The sequence below is a fragment of the Sander lucioperca genome, chromosome 18 (assembly GCF_008315115.2).
Source record: "Sander lucioperca isolate FBNREF2018 chromosome 18, SLUC_FBN_1.2, whole genome shotgun sequence".
Classification (NCBI taxonomy): Eukaryota; Metazoa; Chordata; class Actinopteri; order Perciformes; family Percidae; genus Sander; species Sander lucioperca.
The window spans coordinates 25,316,125-25,336,033 of NC_050190.1; the positions used below are offsets into that span (position 1 = coordinate 25,316,125).

Consider the following 19,909-nt stretch of genomic DNA (forward strand, 5'->3'; position numbering starts at 1 on the left):
GGGAATGAGGGTGGTGCAAAAGGTAGTGATATGGTAATGTGCAAAACCAGCATAACAGAGTAGTTGATAATAATAAACTTTATTTATACAACACATATAGAAGCAGTGCAATGTATAGTCCAGTGTGCAATCTAGAAACATGTAGAGCTGAAGATTTAACATTAAATAGTAAAAGTAAAAGTACATAATATCATCTTGGGAGCAATTTATCTGTAGTGTTTTGCATTTGTGATTTGCCTCCCTGCTGTGTAACTCAAAGGTCAGCCTGCAGTTCCGCCTCATCCCATCAGGGGGCAGCACACCACAAACCACCGACTGTACCGAAGGAAGCAAATCGAAACTCCTCAATGAGTTCACCTTCACATAAATAGTTGGTCCCCCCTTCTCTGAAGATCGTTTGCTGTCTTGACAAAATGAATGGCTCTCTGCCCTCCTCACCCAACGTGGTGGACATAAAACTGAAGCGAGGATCGGCAGGTAAGAAGACTGGATAACTTGACGAACAGTTAGCATAAGGTTAGCGGTAACGCTACTAGCTAGCAAACGTTACGTAGCAGCAAAAATCAACGCTGTCAAGCTAGAGTGTATCCCGAAGCTAATGGCTAATTTGCGTATCAAAAATAACAAAACCTCATCCCACCATTTGTTATCGTGTAGTACAAGTAGAGGAATTGAGTTGGGAAAGCCGGCTGAGCTCTAACAAGTTAGTTTAATTAACATGACGGTTTTGTGAATCCACTTTGGCGCTGTTAACATCTTTAAAAGTATCGTTACTGCCCCCGGCCTGTCATATTTTAACAGTTTCTTTGGTGGAGTGCACGGTTCATTTAGCTCCATGAGAGTAATGTCTGGTTTACACTTGTTATGCAACATTTTGTGAGGTGCTGTTTTCTCTGAATAGCAGTAGGCAGTAGGTTACAGCGTTGTAATGATTCCACTTGTACTTTGAGCCATTGAGATAAATATTGTCTATGATTGAATCAGCAACGTCTGCCTGGGCTAACAATTGCATTTGTGACTATTGAATGTGACGCAAAAACCTCCATCTCATGCTAGTGTTTGTTGTTTTTGTTTTTTAGGCTTGGGATTCAACATAGTTGGGGGCGTGGACCAGCAGTATGTAGTGGCTGACAGTGGCATATACGTGTCCAAAATTAAAGAAGATGGAGCCGCTGCATTGGACGGAAGACTCCAAGAGGGGGACAAGATCCTGGCGGTAATACATGTTGACTTGATCAAGGGTGAAGGAGAAGGGTGTAACTTTGGTCTGAGAAGTGGGGAGGACACAAAACAGAGGGTCTGGGGGCCAAAAAAACCCAACATGTTTTCTATTTGAATCCTATTTCCTGCATTTCTACTTAAGTATAGGGACTATGGTGATACAGAATCCAGAAAATAATTAAGTTGATCATATAATGATAAATTCTTCCAAAAAGAATAGTACTACAGAGACTTATAAGACCTGTCCCCAGTGGAAATTATGCCCTAGGTGAAGGATATAGAAATTTTCAGAGGTGGAAGAACTTTAATGTTGCAGCTGGTAAAGGTGGGGCTAATTTTAATGGCTTTATATACTGCTGGGTAGCTTTAATAAAACAGTATAATTTATTAGTTGATTATATTTGATTTACTAATCTGAATCTGCAAAGCAACTACAGCTTCAGATAAATGTGGTGGAGTACAAAGTACAATATTTAACTCTAAAATGTAGTGGAGTAGAAGTATAAAGTAGCATAAATTTGAAAATATTCAAGTAAAGTACAAGTACCTCACTTAAAGCTATAGTGCGTCGTTTCTGTCGCCCCCATGAGGAATTCTAAGTAATGACAACAACACTGTCGGCAGTCTTCCGTGATCAAGCACGCGCACCCCACCCCTCCCTCACGCAGTTGCTAGTAGCCAAGGAGGACTCAAGTTTATGTGCACGGCAAAAGTCACCGGACGACACAATCTTCTGAACGTAGCCATACTGAGAAATACAGAGAGAGTTGTGTGGAGCTGATAGTCTTAATTAGCTTTGTAGCAACTCATTTGGCAACGGCTTGAATGTAACAAACGTTCATTAATATAAAAAAGTTACGCAATAAAGCTTTAAGTTCAGTAATTGACTAAATGTACTTTCCACCACCTTTGATTCATCCCCTGATGGAACTGAATATTTAAATTAGATCTAGCTAACTATTTTGCCAATCCATTAATTGTGTAAGTCATTTTTTTAAGCAAAAATGCCAACCATTTCTTTGTTTCAGCTTCTCAATTGTGAAGCTTTGTAATTTCTCTCTGTTTGTTTGTTCATTTGAAAAACTGAAAGTCTTTAAGGTTTGGATTGCTGGGCAAACAAAACAAACATTTAGATGTCATCACCTTTGGCTTTTGGACAATAGTCAGCTTAGTAATCGAAAGTGAAACTAATGGTTAACTGCAGCCCTGAAAGGGAATGGTGGCCGGGTTGGTCAGTGGGTAGAGCGGGCGCACGTATACTGAGAGGATTTATGCCTTGACGCAGAGGTCCAGGGTTCGAATCTGACCTGTGAGGATTTCCTGCATGTCTTCCCCCTCTCTCTCCCCTTTCTCACCTAGCTGTTCTATCAAATTAAAGGCGGGAAAATTAAAAAAATAATCTTTTAAAAAAAAAAAAAAAAGGTGAAAGGGAATGAAAAAGCACTTCCTCATTGTTTTTGTTTCTTGTGGGTTGTGTAGATCAACGGAATCAAGCTTGAGAATCTGACCCATAAAGCTACAGTTGATCTGTTCAGGACAGCAGGGGAGGACGTGGAGCTCCGGGTTCTGAAAAAGGTGGGAGGCATGATGCTTTTTCTAGTATTCAAATGTTTGAGTGGTTTGTGTATTTTTGCTTTATTGTCCACTATAGTGGAAAACTGTCTTTAGCTCACCAAGATATAAAAAGTGCAAGAACATGCAAGATTAAAAAAAGAACAAATATGGTAATGAAACACAGTATAAATAAGCACAGTAGTTAAGAAATACAAAAACGTATGTGCAGATTGCATTTGGAATAAAATACTTATTGAACATATTTGTGTTTGCCAAACACACCCTGTATTGCTTTCCCAGGTTGATGTTTTATTTCATACAAGTGTATTCATTTTTTATGTTAGTGGAGGCAAGGTGGCCCACTCCCACTATAAAACACAATGGCAAATCATGGAATGTCAGTGAACTATGTCCTGCTAAGGATTAGAGGTAATGTAACATCCAGCGCTGCTTTCTATATCACTGGAGTTATTTCTCTACCTCCTACATGCTGAAGTTCCTCTGACCAACATTTCCTCCCAAAAGTAAATCCACGGGGTGCCTTGGTAGGCCACCTGGTTGAGCGTGCTCCCTATATATTAAAGGAACACGCCGACTTATTGGGACTTTAGCTTATTCACCGTATCCCCCAGAGTTAGATAAGTCCATACATACCCTTCTCATCTCCGTGCGTGTTGTAACTCTGTCTGACGCACCCAGCGCTAGCTAATCCTAGCACAGATCCTGGAGGTAACCGGTTCCAACTAGCCTACTGCTCCCAATGAGTGACAAAATAACGCCAACCTGTTCCTGTTTACATGTTGTGATTTGTATAGTCACAGGGTGTACAAATAACAAGGTCACTATGCTTTTACTATCTAGTAATTGTTGACTCTATTACTCCAACTCTGAGTGAACTCCAGGCGAACTCTGCTCCTCACCACAGGGCTTCAGGTGCTGCTAGCAAATCATTCCGCCTAAATAGCAGAAGTAGCAGTACTTCGCCTTTCTGAGAATATAGTTCCCAGTTTGTATACGGTTAGAAGACGGCTGTGTCTCATATGACCTTTTTATTTGTACACGCTGTGACTATACAAATCACAACATGTAAATAGGAAAATGTTGGCGTTATTTTGTCACTTATTGGGAGCAGTAGGCTAGTTGGAGCCGGTTAGCTCCAGGATCTGTGCTAAGCTAGGCTAGCGGTGGGTGCGTCAGACAGAGTTACAACACGCACAGAGATGAGAAGGGTATGTATGGACTTATCTAACTCTGGGGGTTACGGTGAATAAGCTAAAGTCCCAATAAGTCGGCGTGTTCCTTTAAGGCTCAGTCCTTAACGTAGGTTACCCGGGGTTCGAGTAAAAACAAAAATTAAAAAAAATCCACTGCACACCTGATCTTTGTTCACAGCTAGCACACTGTGAGCAAATATATATTCTAGACTATAATACCACTAAGACAATTCTAAGAAGTGTGTGATGTAGTTTTGACCGTCATATACGTGATATGGTATGTTTTCATTCTGATTATAATTAGTGCTGTCAAACGATTAAAATATTTAATCGCGATTAATCGCATTAATGTCATAGTTAACTCGCAATTAATCACAATTAATCGCACATTTTTATCTATTCTAAATCCTTGATTTCTTTTTGGCCCATTCTTTTTTTCTCATTTTAATGCTCTTATCAACATGAATAAGTGGATCGGCTTGCTTTGTGCAAATGTTGTTCTTAGTTGTGGTATCCATGTGCTTCGCCATCCACTCAAAACGTAACGTTAGCCTACTACTCTTTGGCCGGCTCGCGAGCCCAAACAAGTGTGTGCGGCGTGCCTGTTGTTTTGTTTCCGGTCTAGCTAGATCCTGTGTGGTTTTGTAGTTTTTCTAACGTTACTAGTTGTTGCAACAGCATGTGAAAAAAACGACAAAGTTTGCTAGGCCAAAAAGAACGTTAATCTCGTGATAAAATAATTGACGCCGTTAAAATGGGTTTGCGTTAACGCCGTTAATAACGCGTTTAACTGACAGCACTAATTATAATTAATACACCTTTCTTTTAAGATTATGTTTTTGGACTTTTAGCCCTTTAATTGATAGGACAGCTGTAGACATGAAAAGAGAGGGAATGACATGCAGCAAAGACCGTGGGTTGGAATCGAACCCAGACCGCTGTGGTAAGGACTGAGTCTTGGTACTGTAAGCACGCACGCTCAACCTGGTGAGCTACCAGGGCGCCCCAAAATACGCACACTTTTAATGGTTGGATAAGCCAACTTTTAATGCTGGCTTGACATTATGACATTAATGCTACTGGTGCTTTCATTGGGTTCACTAGGGACCACCAGTAGCATTGGAGTTCATCTCTACTACTCAGAAATCTTCTTTTGATATAATGGCATTAGTGGTGGAATGAATGAAACCCGTTTGGCAGCAGGTTTGCCGATTCTAGCCTCACTGTAGTTGCTTTGGAGACTTGGATTTCACTTTTAAAGCCGTGCCAATGGTTTTCCATGTTTTATCCATTAACGTTTTATGTATTCGTTTCTAGCTGTCCATTTTCACAAGCTTGGCATATGTTTTTACAGTTCAGTTTTCTAAGGAGAGAGTTAGTAAAGAGGCCAGAATGCCTAAAACAAAGTGCTTGTCAAATTGTCCAACAGAATCTTTTCAGTGGCGGGATTGAAGGGCTGCGGCAGACAACTTTTTAACTTTTCAAAACCGACCATCTGACATTCACGCACGGCCATTTTGAACCTCTCTCGCAGGCTCTTGTTTTCATTCTTTACACATTCACTTCCATGACTCCTATTCCTGACAGCGTATGCTGCTTAGAGAATGGCCAGTAGTAACACCAAGTAAGTTTTAATTTGATTCATCACTTCTTCGAGGATTTCTTGAAACTGAAAAGTGTGTCCAACACCGGAATGTAATCCAAGCAAACCGAGTGAGTGACTCCACTCTGTATTTTTGATATACAAATAAGAACAGGTGCATTTCTGCATAAATATCACCTCCCGTACAGCTGTAATCATTGTATTTGTTTTTATATTTGTGTCTTGCAGTTTCCCCAACACATGAACGGACCCACAGGCTCACAACCTGAGCACAAATCTCCAGTGTCTTCTCTGGGTATGCTGGCTGCTTTATTGGGAGTTGCAAGCATCTTTGCATTCATTTACATTCGGAACCATAGGAGGCACTTTTAACAAAGCTGCCGTTGTCTGCATATTATTTTTAAAATCAAAAACTTTGCTTAAGGCCAAAGAAAAGAAAGCGGGAACAAACTCTAAACAGTAGAAGTTATTTTTTTTTTTTTTTATTAGTAGCTGTTGGTGTCACTGATGAGTTTCTCCATGTTCATGTTTATTATGTGATTTAATGGTAGCTCCTTGACACCCTTCCTATGCAAAAGGATCCGCTCTGACCACAGAGATTACTTTAAATAGATAGCTTTGTGATTGTAATGAGTAGAAGGATGCACATTCCTGCTGCTGGGCTGAGCTGGGCTGAGCTCGGGCAGAAACAAACGGTATACTGCCCGTATACAGAAGTTGTATGCAGAATATTTTTAAATCCTTGGGTCAAGTCAGACTGGCTCAAGCTTTAGGGTCCATTTCCAGACTTAAAGACAGTGTTGTGTTCAGTCACTCGTAGGCCTCTCTGTACCTCCATCCCTGAATGGCAGATCTGTCTGAGGGCCGACGTTAAGAGGAACTCACTGTACTTTGTTTGTCAGGGTTTAAAAATGAATGCAACTGGGTTTGAGTTTCATTTTGCATGGCGCACAGAATCACGAGAAGAGTTGCATCCTGCCGTACTGAAACAGCCTGCAGTTAATGTGATACATTGTCTTATAATGGACTTCAGAGTGCCTTTTTTCATCTACTCCAAGTAATGGTGGTGTTTGCGTCTTCGTGCTCCTTATTGTGATCAAAATGAAAATCAACCCACTGCATCCATTAATACATTTCTAATTAAAGGAGGTTGCTTGTGATAATCCCTCTATATTCTTGTCATCAAATCCCATAAAAAGCCCCAAACCAACAGTGAGTTAGTCCATCTCTCAATACTTCCTGACTTCCTCAGCCTATCTGCATCCACATGGCCATAAATCTTTAAAAACACGCCAGAAATGTATAGTTTGAGTTTCAAAAATTGCTCTGTCTGTGTCAAAAACAGCTAGACACTGTAGTTTTTTTATTTTAGCAAATATTCCTCAAACAGGAGAAAATATTAGTTTGGGACTATTTTCTGAGGCAGATTAATTAACACACATAATTTGGTGACTTAGTAAGTATTTAGAGCAGCAGGGCGGTGTATATGTGACTGACTGTCTCACTCATGGTAATGAAGAAACATGTCAGCCAGTGCAACAGTGTGGCTCATTAATGTGTTTCTAATAGTTTTTGGACAACAGTGGAGCTTTTTGCAGGAAGAATATATCAGACAAGCCAGTGCTTGTAATCGTATCTCACCTTCTGCTAAGTGATGGATGGAAATTGGAGTATGTTGTGATAGAGGACATGAGTTGTTCATTTGTGTGAAGGATCATCAGCTTAATACTGAAGAGCAGCTTAAGACACTTCCATGTGAAGGAATGTTTTTTTTAAGAAATGAGTTGCTGTCAACACCTTTTTAATGTTTGTTTTTTTTGCACTAGCCACAATCATGGAATTCCTCCAGTAACTTCCTTAGAACAGATGAATAAGTGAATTATGTGTACTGGGTGTATTTGTCCACATTTTTCAGTCTGCAAATATCAGTCTGTTGTCTGTAAATACATTTTATGTGGCTCTGCTGAGTGGAATCGTGAATATGTGCAGTATGCCAGAAAACACAGATCAGAAGCACTAATAAATTATGTAAAATACTGTGTTTTACATCCAAACACCTACTGTATTAAAATTCATGTTGAATTCACGTGGTTTTGGCTTTTTATTTTCATTAAATAGCAGGAAATACAGAATATTTCACATATGTAATCTGTAAATACCACTGTTGTTAATGGCAAAATTTAGGAAAGAAGAAAAATTCTCTGTAAATCAATAGTATGAGATACTAGTTACAATGATCAGATGGTCCAAATTGGTAGAATGGCAAAATTGTGTGAAATCGAAATTATAAATCAAGATTATGAACTATTACCTTAAATCAAAAGTCAAAATCTTGATTTAATATGTTAAAATGTATAATGTGTTAAATAATGAGAGACTGAGTGTACATTTTGAGATACTAAGTTAAAATCTTGATTTACTGCGTCAAAAATGTCTTCTCCTAATTTTAAAAATACTTCCAAACATTGTTTTAATATTTCATTATTGTGATTTAATACATCTTAGAACTCTGATTTAGAACGAAATGTAATAGATTTTGGTAGATTTGGCAAAAGCTAAATCTGTAAAGTTAGTTTACGACAGCATAACACCGGATGTTGCCGTTTACCTTCAAATTAAAAGTGGACCCTATTGCGACAAAAACTGAACTAAAAACTAAAATTAAAATTGTATCGTTTTAGCTAATTTGATATCACAGAATAGCTAAACCTCGGAATTTGAATTCCTGCATTTTAGATTTTAACCATTTTTAGGCTACTAACCCATTTTAATGAGTCAAAAAAAAACACTGACAACAAACCAAACATGTTTGACACCAACGGACGGTTCGAAAAAATAAAGTAAGTTGTCTTGTTGAATGTGTCGTAACGGTTTTTTACGGGCGAGCACAGAGGTGAAATTAAGCGTATTTCAGCAGGGCCCTGGTGGAGAGAGTAAAGTGGTAGGCCAACTAGCTAGTCTTCTGTAACAGGATGTGCTCATGTACACCCACAGCAGCTCTGTCTCCCATCAGCTGTGTGTGCATGAGGATGTTGCCTCGGAGGCAGAATAGGTATGATGTAATCTAAAGCCAGAGAGAGAGAGAGAGAGAGAGAGAGAGAGAGGCAAAGCCAGAGCCAGAGCTGGGTAACAACCGCATGGTACGGATGGATCTCGGCTGTTTTTGCACTTTCTGAAATACATTTGAAAAACCTTCGTCGGAGCCGTTGGCGTAAACTGTCCCGTGTTGTTGTGGAAGTCATGCCGCGGAGGTTTGTCCCCTCCCGACGAAGAGAATGCTGGATGCGGACCAGCCAGCAGTAGAAGCAGCACCGGCCGGGGATGCTGTTGGTGAGCTTGACTCCCCCTCTCCATCAGCTCTATTAACCACCAAGGCTCAGGAGTCCTCTTCCACAGCAGCTCCAACATCTTCCTCCGTGTGAAAATGCTCTGCTCTCCGCCTCCATCGTCGACATCGGTCCGCGCTAGCTGTCGTCTTTTCCCCCGTGATGACAGGCGGGCGCCCGCTTCAGATTTCAACATTTGTAGGCCCTTTATGTCCGCCGAAGATCATATTATCATCGCGTCTGATATGACATTTTGAGCTGTTGTGGTTGTTTTTATTTCGCAAATACCCCTTTTACCTGCATTGATTTCCACTTTCAACAGATAGGCTATTTTTGGAGCCGGAAGATGGGCCGCGTCCACTGCTGCACCTCGTTTTGCCCTGATCTGAGTTTCATGCTTTCCTGACCTTACAAGCCACAATGCATTTGTGACTAAGCTTCAGTAGTCCTGTTTCCTTTTGGGACATTTGCCTGGCTTTACTTGCCTTTCCTGCCACCCTGCAGAGCCCCATGCAGTATAGTTGCCCTGCGGGGGAATGAGCAGCCTCAATCCCTCCAGCAGACGCCTTGCCCGCTGCTCCTGCTGTCCGCCGTGTGGCCCTGCTCTGACTTCACAGGGTTGTGGAGGTCCTGACAACTATAAAACGTGAAAGGTTGGGGACGTTTGCCTTTCCAGCTCAGGTTTAAACCATGGCCAATGAACCTGTCATCCTTAACGTGTATGATATGGTAAGAATCCATCTCAACCAAACTACACTTACTTTTTATTCAGTTTTATTTTCTCTTTCTGGCAGGGCTATTTGTAATCTAACACCAGCAGAGGAAGTGAAAGCACAGCACTACTAGAAATAGCAGGCACCATTACACACCTGCTTCACAAGTGCACTTCACAGCTATGTTGGAAAGAGTCCAGTTGGACAAGCAGTATTTTGCCTGCAGCATAAGTGTGTTTATGTAAATCAACAGTTGTGTGTATGCGTGATTTTGCAATGCTAACAAGTGCTGATTTTGCTACTTCTAAAAACTGTTAAATTAACAGAATCTTCAATGGAATTTGGTGAGCACAGTCACATCCATCTTCAAATATAGAAGAAAGGCCTGGGCAGGGTTGGGGCAGGAGAGATATTTAGTAACATCACTGTATTTTGCTTGTGAAAAAGTAGGAACGCCCAGTGTGAAGTATTTAAGAAAGTAGATAAGAAAGAATCAGAAAATTAAGTTACATATTCCAACCTAAAGTCTTTGAAAAAAGAGCATCCATCAACCCTCCGACCTCTGTCACTGTGCCCACAGCTCACATGACGCACAGCATACAAAAAACACATATCTGCAGTGTGCACACACTCACATACAACCCCCCACACACACACACACCAGTAGAACAAGGATCTCCATTCAGACATTCATTGTGCCCACTGCCTGGTCTTTTCAGTCTGTACTGCTGAACAGCCTCCTGTGTGAATATTATGCAACATGTGGCTGTAAAGCCACAGAATTACTCCATTTACACCAAAACAGTTGTGATACTATGAAGTGTATTCATATTGATAAAGCTTTACGTCAACTCCCCATATTTAAAATTCTTAAGCTGTACATAGATATTCAATACATTGTTTATAACACCATAATGACGTTGTAAGCAGATATACAGATGCTATAAGTGTATAATGTATTTGTCAATGTTTATCTGTAATAAACAGCTAATGAATGATATAAACCGTAGCTGTAATCATATTACATGATATATGATGACATGACACAAATCTCTGTTACTGTATACAACATTTATTACACTTTTTATACACTTGTACAAACACTCACAACTTGGTCCAAAACTGTTAATAAATGTGTATAAAAAAAAGACATGCTGACTTCAGGGTTCATTTTTGACCTTGGAAAAAAATAGTTATAGTAGTTATTAGCAATAAATATACAAGTGTAGAAGTAGCTACTTTGTTTGCATGCCATTTGAATGGCGCACCCCCCCCACTGACAATGCAAACTACTGTATATAGGTAACTAAAGAGTGTAAATACATTTATTGCTCCAGCAAAAACATAAATAGAGAACTAAAGTGAAACCGGATCTTCTTGGCTCTGTTCCTGAAGTAAGAAAGCCTCGTTCAAAATCCCATTGACATTTGTAGTTACTAAAGATACAGCCTTGGAACAGATTTATTTTGGGCATTTCAGCCTTTAATGGAAAGAACAGCTAGATATGAAAGGGGAGAGAGAGGGGGATGACATGCAGGAAAATCGTCACAGGTCAGACTCGAACCTTGGACCTTCTGCGTCGAGGCATACACCTCTATATATGTGCGCCTGCTCTACCAACTGAGCTAACCCAGCCACGGAACAGAGCCTTTCATAACAGTGTGGCTTGTTTCCTATCATTAGATAAGAAGTAGTTTAAAACAAAAACAAAAAAGATCTATGATGTTGTCATTTACTCAATATTGAAGTTTTTAGCTGCATTAAGCAAACACCATCTCCCACAGTTTACATGATTACACCTGTGTTATATTGTCAATTACTCATTTTCTGTTTACACATCAGCTACAGATGCTTCACCAGAGGAGTTATAGATGACAAATACATGAATAAACACTGAAAATGTCCTCATATGTGCTTAAAACTACACTACATTATGTTATAAATCATTAATTACATGTATAGTGCTTATAAATGCTAAAAGGGTTGGGGTTAAGATAAGTTTTACCCATGAAATAACAATGAAAATAATTATAGAAAGTCTGCAGTTGACAAATGATCAACTTAACGCAATCATTTGTATTCACCAAAGTGTCATGAAGCTGAATTCTCTGAATGCTTTATTTTGCTCACTTGAAGTCAAGTATTTCAACACGTCCCCTCATCTGTTGTTAGCTCCCCAGTCGAGTCAGCTTGCTCCATATTTTGAGAAATTGTACAAATGCAAAACAGCATTTAAGGAATACTCACACACACACTCAGACACAAAGCCAGGTGCAGTTTTTGGACTCTCGGCTCTCTCTTGGTTGTCTTGAAGTCGTCTCACAGATGAGGACCTCGGTGGGGCCGCGAGTGACAGCTGCTCAGACAGCTGATTTAATTCCAGTGTGGCTCTGCTGTGCCGGGACTAAGCAGGTCATGCAGGGTCTGTTGAAGAGGGAGAAAGTGATCACGAAGGCGGTGACTGTCAGTCTTAAATACTTTCCCAGAGAATTAAGCATGAAGAAAGTGGCAAGATTCGCCTGAGAGTGAATCATGCGAGGAGGGAGGATGATGACTCGATCGTCATTAATGTGACTGATGGATGTGTGTAGTGGCGGATGTTGCATCTGCATGGGGAGGATGTTGTAGGAGACGGCATGGATCGTTGCAGCAGTGTTGGCATGCAACAAAGAGAGTTAAGGCACATCATCAGAGAACTGACTGAAAAAAGCTCCACTAATGTTACCAAGATTCTTGTTTACGTACTGAGGACAAAGTAATTTCATTTGATAGTCAGCTTGTCACAATCTCATTTCACTTCTCTGGTAGAGTTCATCCTCGTGGATTATTTCCTTCCAGGAAGCTAAGAGCTGGTTAATAGATTTCCAGCAGTGCTCCTGGGTGTGAAATGGTAAAAGCTAGATAGCTAAAAAGGATAGAAGTCACATCAGACACATGAGAAGACTCTGTTGACACAAAGTAAATAGGTGGATGTGGTTTTACTGTATCACTCTAAGCCCGGAAATGTGTTTTATTATTAATGGGGTGACAGCTGGGGCAGTGTGGATAGCTCTTAGCATGTTTCCTCAGGGGTGGCTGAGGGTGCGGGAGTGTCAGTGGGTGTACGGGGGGAGAAGAGCTGTGTTCCTGCCATAAATGATCTCTAGATTGTCTGCAGTGAAATGTGCCAGGGTGGCTCATGGATCCTTTCTTATGTGTCATTTTTCCTCCAGCAATCTAAAGACTTGCAGGTCAAACAGATCAGAGACTCATTGGGTGATTGATTGTACATCAGCCCTTGCGATGGATCAGTTATGGGTGTTTCCCTTTGTTTTTTCACTCCAGTGCATGCTGGGATGCCACCGCCTTTACAATCCTGAAAAGGAATATGTTGATAAAGACAACAAATGAATGAATATTTGCTTGGAAATACAAGTTATCAAACATTTTCATTTATTTAATCTTAGTTTAACCAGGAAAGCCTTGTTGTTGTGGTGAAGATAGAAAGGAATAACAATGAATCACAAACAACATTAAGTCACATTAGTATATTCAGCAGACATTTTGTCTTACATTTGCACATACATTGGGAGCGATTGAGGCTCAGTGTCTTAGTGACAGGAGGAGCTCGATTACACCAGCAACCTCACAATTAATGGTCAACTTGCTCCACCAAGTGAGCTACAGCCACTCCACAAAATCTGAATTAAACAAATGCATATAATAAATCATTAATAAAATGGCTAATTAGAGTAATTTAAAGGAACCCATCCTTTAGAAACCTAAAAACGGCACCTTAAAAGAGCTATCTGAAGATACATAGGACCAATCTAATGCAATCAAACAATCACTTAATCTGTGTCTGTACAGATGTGGACACTCCTTGCAAGAAAGCGAATAAGTATATACCCTAAAAAAAACAAACCAAGTTCTTTAAATTAAATTAAACTAATTATCAAACGTGCAGTACAATCATTGTAATCCCCAAATTACAAAGACTATGTTCCAATATTTACTGTATCATGACCATATGTAACTGGGAACTGAATTTATTTAGCAATCACGTATTTTCCTGAGACTGAATATTCTGGTATCTGGTATCTGGTATCATAGTGTTTTCTGTAGAGCTGCTGCATTGTGTCTCTCCTGCTACAACACAAAATAACTCTTGATATTGATCCCTTCCTCTCCCTCTCTTTCTCTGCAGTACTGGATAAACGAATACACTTCCAATCTGGGTATTGGAGTCTTCCACTCAGGCATCGAGATTTATGGCAGAGGTAAGGCCTTCCCTTCCTTTATGTCTGGACTGTAGATCCCATTACAGCTTGTCAGAGCAGGACTTTGACCTGTGCATCACCATCTGATTAAGGTTTATAAGAGTCTGCTTTTACAGACGCAGATGAAGTCTGGTTTTAAAAATCAAATATGGAATTTTGCTCCTAATAACATGACCCCATTTCTCTGGGTTGAGTCACCGCTGACTCACTCTGTAGTGTGTGTTTGTGTGTGTGTGTGTGTGTGTGTGTGTGTGTGTGTGTGTGTGTGTGTATGGTTTGAAAAAGCAGAGGCACAAACCAGAGTGAAAATAGATCACTGTGAAATATTGTCTCTGTGCACTGTGAAATATGATGATTTGTGCTTGCAGCATATTTTTGCATAATGACGGCATGCATGCAATCATAGGCTATTGAATTTAATACACGATCACTGTCAGGTATAAACCTCCAACTCCAAATGTGTTGAGACAAAACAAAAGAATAGATGTCACAGGTTTTTAGGAAAATAGTTATATTTTAAATGTGGATTTTATCAAAAGACTAATGTACTAAGCATCTTTGACTTTATCCAGTGGACATTTGAAGAGATATATATTATATATATTATTATTATATATTTATATGAGTTTGTGAGCAGTAACTTTAAGACAGTGGTGGAATGTCACTGAATACAGTCTCGCATTGCCAGACCTATCTCCACAGTGCTACATTTACTCAAGTATATATTATATATAATATGTTATGGATTATCATTGTTGATAAATTAATATGTGGGTAGCATTTTACTGTTAGATGGCCAAGGTGGAGCTCTTTTAAAACTTTTTATATACTGTTGTGTAGTTTAATCTGTAACAGTGCATCATATTTTTTAAGATCATCATATGTTTTGTATGTAAAGTGTTTGTATGTAAAGTAACTAAACCTATAGGATACATGCACTAAAGTAAAAAGTTGAAATATAGTGAAGAAGTATAAAGTTGCATAAAATGGAAATATTCAAGTAAAGTAGAATTGTACTCAAGTTGTACTTAAGTGCACAACTTGCCTAAATATACTTTGTTACTTTCCAACAGTGACATCTTAATACATCAAAGTAGAAGGCAAAAGTAACTGCTTTAACATATTATTGATACAATTACTTTGTTTACTTATTTCATACTTGAATCCTTTTATCCACAACATTGTATTGTTGATTTCCCACATGGCTGAAACAGCACTGTGTTGTTAAAATGTATTAAATTCAAATTAAATTCAAATTAAATTCAGAAGCTACAAAGCTCACAATGTTAGGTACTCTATTCAATGTGCTGTTCCCCCAGTGTTCATCACTGTTTCCCACTATACTGCTGTAAACACAGTGCAGAGGCCTGTGATTAGCCAGGCCTAATGATTTAAGCACAATGTGTCAGTGAATAATTGCTCGCTTCTGTGTGATTACAGTTGTTTGGTGATTCCATTGTGTGTTTTGCGTCTTTTTTGTCCACACAGAATTTGCATACGGGGGTCATCCATACCCTTTCAGTGGCATCTTTGAGATCAATCCCGGGAATGCCACTGAACTGGGAGAGACATTCAAATTCAAGTGAGTGTGCTCCATTTTAGCATACAGTACTCTGAGAGGTTGTCAATGTTAATGTGTGCTGATATGTCCTTTTTCTTCTTTCAAACAGGGAGGCCATTGTTTTGGGCACCACAGACTTCACAGAGGAGGACATAGATAAAATCATGGAGGAGCTCGGTAAAGAGTTCAAAGGCAACGCCTACCATCTAATGCACAAAAACTGCAACCACTTCTCCTCCTCACTGTCTGAGGTCAGTCTCATATCGCTTTTACTGGCAAATGTTTTTTTTTTTGTTCCTACATGTACATATTGTTCAGAAACTATAATATACAGGACAGTCATGAGTTAGAACTACACATAAGTAAGTTGCTTCTCCTACATATCTATACTCAACTCTCCAAGAAGCAACTTGAGATATGAGCTCATGATCCTTACAGTTAACCTTGATTATATTTTGAGCATTGTGTATATTTTGGATTTGTGGATTTGGATATCTGGTTACTGATATTTTTATACTTGCACCTTTATTGATACTTTATATGTGTACTCTTTTCTACTTTGTAATGCAACTACAGTTCTATTTTATCTTATCTTAGACAAAAAGATCCAATCACATGAAAGTTTGTCCACTTAAAGGGGCACTCAACCAATTTGAAAGATGAAGGTCAGTTTAGTCATCATGAAGAATACTACTCAGCCTGTGTAAACAGTTCTGTTATGTCTTCTGTGGCTCTGAAGGGAGCATTCTAAAGTCTGGAAAAATAACTCTGTTGATGTCATCAGGGTTATTGTCAGCATGGGCTTCAACACTACATATTTTTTTAGCCGTGTGGCTTTAGGGATGGCAATGTCAGTCGACCACTTTGATCCAAACTTAAATGTCTTAACAACTATTAGATGGTTTGCCATCAAACATTTTTTACATTCACGTCCTCCTCAGGATGAATTGTAATAACTTCACTGGTCCCTTAACTTTTCATTTAGCGCCGTTGCAAAACTCATGACATTCCCATCATCCTCAGTTGTACATTTTTTATTCAATGCTAATTATTAAATGTTAGCATGCTAACATGCTAAACTAAGATGGTGAACATGTTAAACATTTGACCTGCTTAATATCAGCACGTTATCATTGTGAGCATGTTACAGCACAGCTTCATAACAGCTAGCATGGCTGCAGACAGCTAGTCTTGTTAACCCGCATTACAAAACAAAAGACCCTCAGTTGCATTATGGGAAATGTTGGATTGTAAAGTGTAAAAGTCAGGATATCTCGGCCTTTGCTGCTTTGATTTTGACCATTCTTTTATTGAAAAATAGAATATTGTGAGACCCTCAACCTCATGGAATGGCCCTTTATTAGGGCTGCTCAATTATAGAAAAAAATTAAAATCACGATTATTTTGGTCAATATTGAAATCACTATTATTTAACACGATTACTCATTGACTTTTGTAAAGATGTTGCATTTACTGAAGTAAACAAAAAACAGCATGAGTTTAACTACACCTTCAGGAAGACAGGAACTTCAGAAGTTGGGATGGCACCCACCCTGTACTGTGTGCTCCTAAATTCTCCTTAATTGAGTGTTCATTAAATGCTTCTGTGTAATTCATCAAGTCCCCCGAACTTTCTTCACGTATGGGAGTTTCTCTTTAATATGTATTATATACTTAGACAATAAGACAATATGACAATATGTTTCACATCAACTTATTTTGACTTATTTTAGTTGCTGTGTGGACGAGAAATCCCTCGCTGGGTCAACAGACTGGCGTACTTCAGCTCCTGCATCCCCTTCCTGCAGAGCTGCCTACCCAAGGAGTGGTTAACTCCGGCCGCCCTGCAGAGCCACATCAGCCTCGGCCTCCACAAAGAGGAGCATAACGAGTCCAGCGACGAGGACCCTTCGTCACCGCCCGGAGCAGCTGCCGGCGGCTCCTCCCACAGCTGTTACCACACGAGGGTGTGAACCGCCCGACATACAGTACAGTGACATCTGGACCTCCCTGCCACCTCTGCCAGTGGCTCAAGTGGCATTAGTAGGCTTGAACAACCAGCTGACCTCATACTGTTTGCCCTCTGAGTAAAGAGGCAGGAAAAGCAGCTGCTGCCAGAGACTTCAGACCTACAGAGACCCTGCCGGTCCTTTCTGCAGACGACAGGATGACAAAACTTTGACCTGAGCACTGAAGCGTGGCTCAGACTCACACAACAACCACTTGTATTTCTGAAGTTTGCAGTACATTATTCTAAGTCTTTTCCATAAACTTTGAAACCTTTGTCAGCCTTGTTCCCTGCCCTACCTTCAGAGCTGCTTTTGTAGAACAACTAGATAGACAGCTGAGGCTACTTATAGGGACATTACCAGGAAACAGCTAATCTACTCAATTTCAACAAGTTCTCGTTCAATAACCTCGATGTGGCCTTCAGTTGATATCGTTGACTCTACTTTTATTGTATGGAACTTAAGTAGTTAACTTTGGCCATTTTAGAGGGTTTAAAGAGGATTTGATTGTTCCTCGAAGTTCAGTCTGAACTCGTAAAAATGTTGCATGTTGAAAGAATTTGACAAAACGTCCAACTGATCTGAGATGCCACACTTGTGATCATATCATCATCAGTATTTCTTCTCTTTTTTTCTTTTGTAAAAAAAAAACAAATGATCCAACCTGGGACTTGTTTTAAACAGTGAACTGGCAGTTAGCTGCCAGTTTAACCAGTTCATAGTGTAAACAATCAAGGGCAAATACTGTTTAAATAGTCGCTGTTCATACAGCCTCGGGTAGCCCAGTCACTATCTGTGAACATCTCAGAGACACAAACACAAAGAAAGTCATGCTGCTACACTGACAATTATTGACTTTGTAACCCAGTAAAATGTTTGTCTACGCTTTTATATCCATATGGTCTTTATATTATAATGGTGTGATAACTTCCAGGCTAGGAAATGTGCATTTACGCCCGGAGAATGTTCCTCTATGGTACTCGTTTTAGCACCTTTTTCAGCATTAAACCAATAAAAACTGAACAGTGATGAGAAAGAAAAGCAGAAAAATCAGTATTCTCCTTTAAAATACAGTAATCCTTAAAGCAATGGGTTCTACATTTTAGAAAATATACTTACTCGCTTTCTTGCTGAAAGTTAGATGAGAAGATCAATACCATTTTTATGTCTGTATGGTAAATATAAAGCTTCAGCCAGAAGCTGGTTGGCTTAGCTTAGCATAAAGACTGTAAACGGGGAAACAGTGAGTCTGGCTCTGTCCAAAGATAACAAAATCCACCTACTAGCACAGTGAAAGCTCACCATTTAACGCGCTACATCTTGTATGTTTTAACCCAACAAAAAAATTTCCATTCTTTATGCTAAGCTAAGCTAACCGACTGCTACCTGAAGCTTCAAATTGATCCCACCAACATAAGATGGGTAGCAAACTTCTCATCTAACTCTCAGCAAGAAAGCAAGTGTATTTCCCAAAAAATCTAACTGTTCCTTCAAGACTATATTTTTGATTTATTTCAACTGTGAACTGAACTTTGACACGTTTACAGATACAAAGCATTTTATTGATAGTATAGGAGTTACTCATACATCTGAATGTTGCTGCAGTGAGAAGTTCAGATACTCATAAAGGGAAAACATGATCTCATGAAGTTATTTGTCATCATTGTGGTTTTAGCATACATGCAGGTAAACTATTCCCACTCTGATATTTATAATGGTGGTGATTGCAATGATGATAATAATGATGGGGTTTTTTTTAAATGCAAATTAAGCTCAGTGAACCAGGCCAGATGGGATTTTAATCTTGGCCCATCCCTCCTACTGCTACTGCAGTGGGTTCATGGACAGCTAGCCTTTCTCAGGAAGGAAATCACATAACTCGTAATAGTGACAGTCATCTCATTCCTGCTGAACACCTTGTTAAATGGGGTAGGGAAAGTGCAAATTGATGATTAGACTTCTTCATTTTCCTAAATAAGCTATATTGTTATTTACTTTTGATGTAGTCTTACATTTTACCAGGTGTAATGTGTTCAGTTATTTTGGGGTATATTTTGAGTTTGCAGGAGCTGTACAGTGACCCGTGCTCAAAAGTCTTTGGCACTTTATACAGAGCAGACCAGACAAGTATTTTTTTTTTCTATTGCTCTGTATCAACCATAACCTTTTATTTCCTTTTCCTAACCCAAGACAATTTCAAGAATGATGATTATAGAATAAAGAGAGAGAATAACAAAGAAATGTTTTGCTTCTTCTGTTGTAGCCTAGAATATGGGATGTGGGGCTATTTGAGGATATATACTGTGTAATTTATTGAAGCCTTATTAAGGATGTTTATGTTATGTATTATGTATGATCTGTTTTTAAAAGCTCAAATATCAGTATCGGTGTCTGCTGCAAAAATCCAGTTTCAGTCAGGCTACATGCCCAGTGGTGGAATAAGTACTCA

The 19,909-nt window shown here is 39.4% G+C and overlaps 2 protein-coding genes across 3 annotated transcripts; both read left to right on the plus strand.

The window, feature by feature from the left end:
* Window positions 1-278: 278 nt before the first annotated feature.
* LOC116057443 (synaptojanin 2 binding protein) lies at window positions 279-7,678 on the plus strand. Its single transcript, XM_031309911.2, has 4 exons — window positions 279-477; window positions 1,080-1,216; window positions 2,701-2,796; window positions 5,821-7,678. The coding sequence occupies exons 1-4, from the start codon at window positions 414-416 to the stop codon at window positions 5,962-5,964; spliced, it is 441 nt and encodes a 146-aa protein (XP_031165771.1). The 5' UTR covers window positions 279-413; the 3' UTR covers window positions 5,965-7,678.
* A 787-nt stretch (window positions 7,679-8,465) lies between these two features.
* Window positions 8,466-19,697, plus strand: LOC116057440 (deubiquitinase DESI2). 2 transcript variants are annotated; one of them, XR_004106814.2, is made up of 6 exons: window positions 8,466-9,647; window positions 13,818-13,890; window positions 15,379-15,472; window positions 15,561-15,702; window positions 17,185-17,979; window positions 18,018-19,697. XR_004106814.2 is itself a non-coding variant. In XM_031309906.2 (5 exons), exons 1-5 carry the CDS (start codon window positions 9,609-9,611, stop codon window positions 17,422-17,424), a joined length of 588 nt encoding a protein of 195 aa, XP_031165766.1. In that variant the 5' UTR covers window positions 8,466-9,608; the 3' UTR covers window positions 17,425-19,697. The 2 variants fall into 2 exon arrangements, 1 of the variants encoding a protein (XP_031165766.1); XM_031309906.2 differs by having other exon boundaries at window positions 17,185-19,697.
* The last annotated feature ends 212 nt before the right edge of the window (window positions 19,698-19,909 follow it).